Source organism: Halichoerus grypus, chromosome 15, assembly GCF_964656455.1.
Source record: "Halichoerus grypus chromosome 15, mHalGry1.hap1.1, whole genome shotgun sequence".
Lineage (NCBI taxonomy): Eukaryota > Metazoa > Chordata > Mammalia > Carnivora > Phocidae > Halichoerus > Halichoerus grypus.
Genome location: NC_135726.1, coordinates 314,021 through 322,777, shown reverse-complemented (window position 1 = coordinate 322,777; position 8,757 = coordinate 314,021). Strand labels below are relative to the sequence as shown.

General features: G+C 58.1%; 1 protein-coding gene across 8 annotated transcripts; it reads left to right on the top strand.

The window, feature by feature from the left end:
* Window positions 1-229: 229 nt before the first annotated feature.
* Window positions 230-8,757, top strand: CDK10 (cyclin dependent kinase 10). Of its 8 annotated transcripts, none has more exons than XM_036119764.2 (13): window positions 230-357; window positions 2,946-3,018; window positions 3,681-3,752; window positions 4,514-4,616; window positions 4,787-4,868; window positions 4,954-5,021; window positions 5,843-5,895; window positions 6,057-6,126; window positions 6,694-6,753; window positions 7,100-7,223; window positions 7,308-7,447; window positions 7,757-7,809; window positions 8,097-8,757. In XM_036119764.2, the coding sequence occupies exons 1-13, from the start codon at window positions 271-273 to the stop codon at window positions 8,192-8,194; spliced, it is 1,083 nt and encodes a 360-aa protein (XP_035975657.1). In that variant the 5' UTR covers window positions 230-270; the 3' UTR covers window positions 8,195-8,757. The 8 variants fall into 8 exon arrangements, with proteins under 8 accessions (XP_035975657.1, XP_035975668.1, XP_035975659.1 ...); XM_036119771.2 differs by lacking the exon at window positions 230-357 and adding an exon at window positions 399-844; XM_036119768.2 differs by lacking the exon at window positions 230-357 and adding an exon at window positions 399-908.

The window sequence follows — 8,757 nt, the reverse complement described above, 5'->3', positions numbered from 1 at the left end:
AGCCCCCCGCCCCTCGGACTTCAGCCTCCTCCTCCTCCAGCGGCCGTTCCTCAGCACCCCAGCCGCCTCGGGTGCCCGCGCTTAAACCTAAAACAAGGCCCGAACGTCGGCAGTGCGAGCGGACGGCAGAAACTGAGGTCCTCCCGGGGTCGTCGCAAGGTTTCCCGAGTAACCGTCGCTAAGGTAGAAATGCCCCGGAAGTACTCTACGCGCCTGCGCGGAAGAACCTGGTCTGCGCCTGCGCACACGAGAACTGGGGGGTCGCTCGACATGGGGGACCCGGAGTCAGAGTCGGAGCAGATCCGTCTGAAGTGTATCCGTAAGGACGGCTTCTTCACGGTGCCTCCGGAACACAGGGTGCGACGGGGGGCCGCTCGGGGTAGCTTGCCGGCGGCAGGGCGGGACTGGAACGCTCTGGAGCCCCTTAGTGTCGCGCTAAAGCGTTGAGGTTTCCGACGCGGGCGGGAACGACAGTCCCAGAGTTCCTGGCGGCCGGCGCGGAAGCCGGCGGCGGTCCTCCCGGGTCGACAGCAGGGGCCGAGGGCCGGGGCTGGTGGCGGAGCCCGGCGCTGTCCAGCAGCCGGCAGCCTCTGGAAGAGCAGGCCCCGGGCTCTAGGGAATTTCCCCGCGGGAAGACTGCCGGCGTGCTCTCCCACTGGGCTTCGAATGGGCCAGGCGGCGCCCCACCCGACAGCCGCAGCTTGCGTTGCGTCTTGCTCTGCGCGAGGCCTCTGCGTGTGTCACTGTCGTGTAGCCCAAGATGGGGAGAGTGAAGCTTTGGGGTGGAGTGATTGTTTGAACTCTGGTGGCTGGATTGTGTGGGAGCCGGTGCTCTGAGAGGCCGGTAAGGATCCTGAAGGCACGGCGGCAGTCCACGGGCCGCTGGCCACCCCCCAGATACACGGCAGGTGCTCACCTCGTTCCCAGTCCTGCAGTGCGCGACGGGAAACCTCACGGCAGCTCCGACACCCAGCGGGGTACCCACGAGCCGGTGCTGCAGGCTGTGAAAGTCAGGGTTTCAGAGGAACGATTGTGTTCAGCTGGGGGGAAGTTTTTGTAACAGAACTTCTTGCTGGACTAGGATTTTGACATGCAGAGACAAGGAGGCCTGGCATGCCGACCTAGGATGTCAGGAGCAGTGTCTCAGAGATGAGAAACTGTGTGAATAGGCAGCACCAGGAGTTCCCCCTGGAGAGAGAATGTGAACAAGAGCTGGGGGAAAGAGGAGGCTGAGGCAAGACCACGGAAGGGCTCAGTCCAGGCGATGCTGACTTGGTTCCCCAAGTGGTAGGAAGGAAGGGGATGGAGGCAGACGAAGGAAAAGATGGGAGGCAGCAAGGCCAGAGAGAGGCTGTTAGAATTTGAACCTTGCTGCATGTGCTTCCTAGACCCGAGGAGACATGCTCATTCAGTCCATCTACAAACGTCCTGCATTATGAAGGTATGTGAGGGTGCAGGCTCTGTGCTACGACTGGAACCCCAAATACAGTGGCTCAAGTACAGAACTTTGGGAGCCTGGGTGGCTCAGTCAGTTAAGCGTCCAATGTTTTGTTTTTTTTTTTTTAAGATTTTATTTATTTATTAGAGAGCATGAACAGGGGGAGGGACAGATGGAGAGAGAGAAGCAGGCTCCCCGCTGAGCGGGGAGCCCGATGCGGGGCTCGATCCCAGGACCCTGGGATCATGACCTGAGTCGAAGGCAGACGCTTAACCGACTGAGCCACCAGGTGCCCCAAGTATCCAACTCTTGATTTCAGCTCAGGTCATGATCTCAGTGTTGTGAGAGGGAGCTCCGTGTCGGGCTCTGTGCTGGGCGTGGAGCCGGCTCAAAATTCTCTCTTCATTTTTCTTGCCTAACATTTCGGAGAGAGGCAGCTATTTTCCACAAGGTGGGTCCAGACACTCAAGTTATCTGTCTTGTAGATCTACCTGCACCTCATCCAAATCCCACCCTGCTTCAGGGGCAAGAAGGAGTGGGCGGCAACCAACTTCCTTTGATCAGGAAGTCCCTTCCCTTTTTTTTTTAAAGATTTTATTTATTTATTTGACAGAGAGACACAGTGAGAGAGGGAACACAAGCAGGGGGAGTGGGAGAGGGAGAAGCGGGCTTCCCACAGAGCAGGGAGCCCGATGCGGGGCTCGATCCCAGGACCCTGGGGTCATGACCTGAGCCGAAGGCAGGCGCTTAACGACTGAGCCACCCAGGCGCCCCTGGGGGAGTCCCTTCCTTGAAGCCCTTGTCCTTTATGCTCACATCCCATTGGCCAAAATTTAGTCAAGTAGACATACCTAGCTGCAAAATACAACGGTGGGAAATACCAGCTGGTAGCCACGTGCCACTGGGCAGTGTTTCCTACTCAAAGGAAGAACTACTGTGTGGATGTTGGAGTCAGTCTCTGCCACAGAAGCGTTTCCACTGTGTTTGGTAGAAGCTTTGTTCACCTCCAGAGCATAATCTAGATGGTGCTGGTCGGTAGTCTTCTTGTGAGGGTGGAAATGTTTCTTCCTATGGACTCTTGATTTTGGGGTTGTGAGTTCAAGTCTTATGTTGGGCGTGGAGCCTACTTAGAAAAAAAAAATTGTGGGTTTCTGATTCATCCAGTGTGGTTACCATGAGCCACATGGAGCACGACACACATGGCAGCTGAGGAAATGAAATTTTACTGTAATGTTAACCATATGTGGCCAGTGGTTATCGTTTGTAGACAGCATATGTCTGGACCATGGGGTTGGACGGGAACGGCTGTCTGTGATATTGTGTTCAAAGTGTCTGCTGGCCCAGTAGCATCATCCCTCTTTTCTCATCTGAAAGCCCGAGTGTGTGGTTATCCTTGTTTGGTGAACACATGAGTGAGCTCCTTTGTACAAATTAAGAGTGAAATATCCATCTTTAGTTGTTCCATTAGCTGCCCAAGCCCGGCACTACCAGCACCTCTGTCTTTCAGCTGGGACGGTGTCGGAGCGTGAAGGAGTTTGAGAAGCTGAACCGTATCGGGGAAGGCACCTATGGCATTGTGTGTGAGTGGCCGGGATGGAAGCCCTCGGGCGCAGGGGACTGTCCCAGCAGGAGCTGTGTCAGGGCTGGAAGGAGGGAAACACCCAGGGCTTTAGAGCCAGGGCAGAAGTCATACAAGCGAACTCTAATATTACCGTCGGTGTAAGCATCAGATGGCCAGGGTGGTTACAAGCGGAGGGAGCTGTTACAGCAGAACCTAGAACTTCCAAAAGCAGCCGGGGCTTCAGCGGGTGGCAGCTGTGACGTTGGTGTGCATCAGACTGAGAAGGGTTTGGAAGCTTCACACACTAGTGCCTTGAAGAGCCTCCTTTGCACAAAATGAGGGTTTTTTTTTCTGGATAAAGTATCTTATTTGCTCCTAGAACATAGTAAACAGAAGGCAAAGCGGTGACCTGCATCCTGACTCTAAGGAGGAAACCTTCGAGGGAGCTTGGTGTAACTAGCACCCTGTACCCGGCCCAGTTGAGAAGACTCCCCAGAGAGCATGTGTCTAGTGGGGCCGGGGTTGCCGCTTGCGCAGTTGGGACCCGGTGTCACTGGGCATCCAGTTATCAAAGAAGAAGAGAAAGGGACCCCCAGCGTTCAGAACGAGGCCCCTGTATGGCACAAGGGTGTATGATGCAGGATGAAGTAAGATTCCATCATGGATGAGTTTTCATTCCAGATCGGGCCCGGGACACCCAGACGGACGAGATTGTTGCCCTGAAGAAGGTGCGGATGGACAAGGAGAAGGATGGTGAGCTCAAGTGGGAGGGGCAGAAAGGTGCCAGTTTTCTGAGGTTTCCTCTGGCCTGAACCCCTGGTGCTGAGAGCATCTTCATGAGGATTAAAGGGGACCTGTTTCTGGGAGGCCGCCTGTCCTGTCCTTCCCCAGCCCCTCGCCCTCACCCCTCTGCTCTAGGCCTTAGTTCCCCTGAACCCCGTGCAGTTCATCTTCTCCCTCGTCTGGTACTGCCCTATCTTCTGTCTCAGCCCAGCCATCACCCCTCTACCCAGCCCTCCCTGCCTAAGACCAGGCTGGTAGCCCCTGTGCTCCACACACCCCTGATTTCTACCCCCCAGCCCCTCCCCGGCTGCCTGTGCAGGCAGGGCCTTGCTGTGCTCGCTGTGGACCCCCTGTCCTATACAGCGGTCCATACAGATAGTTGCTGCCTTGCATCATTGACTGAAGGAAGAGTTAAAGGTGCATGTTCAGGGTGCCTGGGTGGCTCAGTCGGTTAAGTGTCTGCCTTCGGCTCAGGTCATAATCCCAGCATCCTGGGATTGAGCCCAGCATTGGGCTCCATGCTCAGCAGAGAACCTGCTTCTCCATCTCCCTCTGCCTGCCTGTCTGCCTACTTGTGATCTCTCTCTCTCTCTCTCTCTCTCTGTCAAATAAATAAATAAAATTTAAAAAAGGAAAGTGCATGTTCAGGTGGCCTTGATTCTCCCTGAGGTTGTGGGCAGAGCCCTGCAGGGGTAGGGGTGGGGCTCACTGAGGAGGCTGTCTGGCTGCAGGGGTCCCCATCAGCAGCCTTCGAGAGATCACACTGCTCCTTCGCCTTCGCCATCCGAATATCGTGGAGCTGAAGGAAGTGGTTGTGGGGAACCACCTGGAGAGGTATGCAGTCTGCTGGTCCTCTGCACTGGGCCCTGCTGAGCCTGCCTTTCCTATCCCCCTCCCTGTGCTCCCCCCAAATCGAGTTCATCCCTCCTGCAACTCCAGGAGGATCCTTTGGCCTACCTGGGAGGACGTGGGAGGTGCCCTGTGTCTTCCCCTTTTCCTTCCAGCATCTTTCTGGTGATGGGTTATTGTGAGCAAGATCTGGCCAGCCTTCTGGAGAACATGCCAACACCCTTCTCTGAGGCCCAGGTGTGAGGCTGGGGGGCCTGGAGTGAGGCACCGTCCCAGGTCCTTGTGTGGCACATTTAACTGATGCATCCTGCCCTTTGCATAGGTCAAGTGCATTGTGCTGCAAGTGCTCCGAGGCCTTCAATATTTGCACCAGAACTTCATCATCCACAGGTAGGAGGGGCCCCAAGTGGGCGGGGTGGGGGGGGGAGGAATGGCATGATCCTGGAGGACATTTGTCTGGAGTGCAGGTTCGTGACACATGGGAAGGGTGACTGCCAGTCCTAACCCCTAGAGAGGAAATGACCTGGCCTCTGTGCAGTTCTCTAACTGTTCCTTAGGGCAGGATCCAGGCCCCACAGCACCTGCTTTCCCCCCGGGGGAGCTGACAAGGCTATGAGAAGTCCTGCAGTCTCGTCACAGACACAAGGAAAGTGGGGGAACCTTCCAGGCTCAGGGCACTTTTTAAACACAGCAAGGGTAGGCAGCTGGGAGTACCAGTTCTCATTACCTTTCTCAGGCCTAACACCCAGTCTTGTGCCCGTTTCCCACCCAGGGCTGCACCAGCTGCCCCAAGACATGAGAAGCCGCTGCTTGCTGTGTCTCTCTCTGTCAAATAAATAAATAAAATCTTTTTTTTTTAAAGATTTTATCCATTTTTTTTTTTTTTAAGATTTTATTTGTTTATTTGACAGAGAGATAGCGAGAGCAGGAACACAAGCAGGGGGAGTGGGAGAGGGAGAAGCAGGCCTCCCGCCGAGCAGGGAGCCCGATGTGGGGCTCGATCCCAGGACCCTGGGGTCATGACCTGAGCCGAAGGCAGACGCTCAACGACTGAGCCACCCAGGCGCCCAATAAATAAAATCTTAAAAAAAAAAAAAGTTCCAACAGGGGATGTGTAGGAAAGCGTTCTGAGTCTGCCTGTGACGGTGACAACCTAGTTGCCCTGTGGGGTTCACGTCCTGGGAATCACCGATGTTCCCTTTCTGTCCCAGGGACCTGAAGGTGTCCAACTTGCTCATGACCGATAAGGGCTGTGTGAAGACAGGTGGGTGCTGGGTGCTGGCACTGTGGCAGGGGTCTCTGAGTGCCACTGGGGCGGGGGAGCAGGTCAGTGCCTGCCAGCTCCCTGGGGGCTAAGAGCTGTTCGCACACGGCAGCTTCTTAGCCCCCGCTGGGTGACACACTGCCTTTCTGCCTTCGTCCCAGCGGATTTCGGCCTGGCCCGGGCTTATGGCATCCCAGTGAAGCCCATGACCCCCAAGGTGGTCACACTCTGGTGAGTGGAGGAAGTGTGGGGGTTGATCATGCTGAAGCAGCAGAAGGATCCTGAGGGCTCTGAAGCTACAGAGGGCCACAGACACTCCTAGAGGCTGGGTCTAGGACAGCTTCCTGAGACAGCGGGGCTGTCGGGACGGAGGACAGCACGGCGGGGGGGGAGGGGGTGGGTACTGTCCTGCTTGGTTCTGAGCCCCCTCAAGAAGGGGAGGTCGCTTCACAGACTTCTGTCTGTGGGGTGGGGCGGTTTATTCAGCTTTCTGTAGTTTTTCTCACGCAGGTTTTTAAGAAGCAGCAGAACAGGCCTGTGGGTAACGATACGAAATCGTAGGCTTTCTGCCACGCGTCAGCCCGCCGTGTCTACAGACTGGGCTGGCAGCAGACTCCTAGGAGCCGACCCGCCAAGTTGGTGTTACTCTGTGTGTCACCCACGATTGGGGGCTGGGAGGACAAGGTGGTCTGAGCTGGGGTTGGCAGTCTGGAGCCCGGGCTGCCTCAGGCGGTCAGGAAGGCTGGTGGAGGCCCAGGCTTCACTGCAGGGTACGAGGGGGAGTACCTGTGTTTGCAGGTACCGAGCCCCCGAACTGCTTTTGGGAACCACCACGCAGACCACCAGCATAGACATGTGGTGAGAAGTGAATGCGGCTCCTGGGACCTGGGGGAAGGGCTGGGGTGGGTCCCATGGGGGCTCACAGGGGCAGGAGCAGGGCTGGGGTCTTTGTCAGCCTCCCAGCCCCCAGGGGGAGGGGGAGGGCCGAAGCCTGGGATCCCTAAGAGGAAGCGTGAGAACGTAGGTTCCACAGAAGAAAGGCCCTGCCCTCATGGTCACCCAAAGAGGCCATCTGGGATGGGGTCATGTCGCATCTTGACTTCCTCCCACGCTCCACCCTGTCCTGACCCCAGCACTTGGCCTCAGCAGAGGTGTGTGGCAGCAGGGGACAGGTGCGTGAGGTAAGGCCTGCTCTCCTCTGCAGGGCCATGGGCTGCATCCTGGCCGAGCTGCTGGCCCACAAGCCCCTTCTCCCTGGCACGTCCGAGATCCACCAGGTGGACCTGATTGTGCAGCTGCTGGGGACGCCCAGTGAGAACATCTGGCCAGTGAGTGCCCGGCCTCTGCCCTCATCCGCCCCCCTGCGCCCCCTGCCCGGGCCAGCCCCCATGCTCAACTCCTGCTCCCTGCAGGGCTTCTCCAGGCTGCCACTGGTGGGTCAGTACAGCCTGAGGAAGCAGCCGTACAACAACCTCAAACACAAGTTCCCGTGGCTCTCGGAGGCTGGCCTGCGCCTGCTGAACTTCCTCTTCATGTACGACCCCAAGAAAAGGTGCTGACCTGGCCTCAAACCCGAGCCCTCGAAAGGGGGGTTTTCAGAACTCTGGCCACGCTGCCGCAGAGATGCCCCCTCCCCAGACAGACGCGGAGGCCCAGGCCCCCAGTGTGGGTGGTCCCTGCCCACACAGATCATGGAGCCCATTCTGAATTTCCCATCTGTTTTTGGGCCCCAGACCCTTGCTGGCCACTCGCCTTTTGCTGTCGGGAAATTTGAACCAGAGGCTGCGGAGCTGGGTGGGTGTGCGGGAAAGCAGCCCCAGGGGCAGCCGGGGTCCTATTAACACGGAGGCCTCCTGTCCAGGGCAACGGCCAGAGATGGCCTGGAGAGCTCGTACTTCAAGGAGAAGCCCCTGCGTGAGTTTCCCACTGAGCCCCGCAAGGCGCTTGTCTTGTGGCCCTTTCTGTCCAGGGTGGGGGTGTAGGGGCACGGCCTCCCACAGCTCCTCGAGCCCCTGGGGGTGGTGGGGCGGGCTCCTGGCACAGGCCTTTCCGGGTGGAGCAGGGGCTGCATGCTGAGGCCCACGTGGGTGCTCGTTGGCCACACAGACTGTTGTCTGAGGGGGGCAGAGGGAGACGCGCCTCCAGGGCCCGACACGGATGCACAGTGGGGTTGTCAGACCCAGACGTACTCCTCCCCGCAGCCTGTGAGCCGGAGCTCATGCCCACCTTCCCCCACCACCGCAACAAGCGGGCCGTCCCGGCCACATCTGAGGCCCAGGGCAAGCGCTGTAAGCCCTGACGGCCCCTCCACCGGGCTGGCACATCTGCCACGGACAGCAACGGAATGGGGAGGCCTCTGCAGTCCAGGCTCACGGCGCTGCTGGGACCCAGCTCCTCCTTCGGTGGAGACCTACCCGCTGCTCCGGCTGATCACACCCCTTCCCCAGAAGAGCGGGGAGTGGACATGGGGGTGATGCAGGGTGGGTGCACCCTGAAGGGGTGGGACCTCATTCAGGACACCTGTTGCCGCGCCCTCAGCTGGTAAAAGCTCGGGACCCTCCCTTCCCAGGAGGAAACACCTGCTGGGCCCAATTCAGTGGGTGTTGCTGGTTTGGGATGCGTAGACCCCACATGGTGGCTTGTGCTCCCTCCTGATCACCAGGGTCTGTCTAGGGCAGGGAGAGGCACACCGCCCCCCCCACCCCCAACGGCAGGGTTGGCACACTCAGAATGGGAAGGAGAGGTTGGGTGTGGGTCACATCCCACCTGAGGGACTGGGGTCTGAGCCCTGTCCCTGAGCCACACTGAGGCCCAGAGGGGAAGGGGCATGAGTCAGAGAGATAAAAGGTTTTTAACAGGTAA

What these genes read in the sequence shown, in the direction of transcription:
- CDK10 (XM_036119762.2), top strand. Translation starts at nt 1,325, where the DNA reads ATGGGAGGCAGCAAGGCCAGAGAGAGGCTGTTAGAATTTGAACCTTGC. An exon ending in GTGGGGAACCACCTGGAGAG is followed by an intron (nt 4,617 to 4,786) that starts GTATGCAGTCTG and finishes TTTTCCTTCCAG; the next exon opens with CATCTTTCTGGTGATGGGTT. An exon ending in ACCACCAGCATAGACATGTG is followed by an intron (nt 6,754 to 7,099) that starts GTGAGAAGTGAA and finishes TCTCCTCTGCAG; the next exon opens with GGCCATGGGCTGCATCCTGG.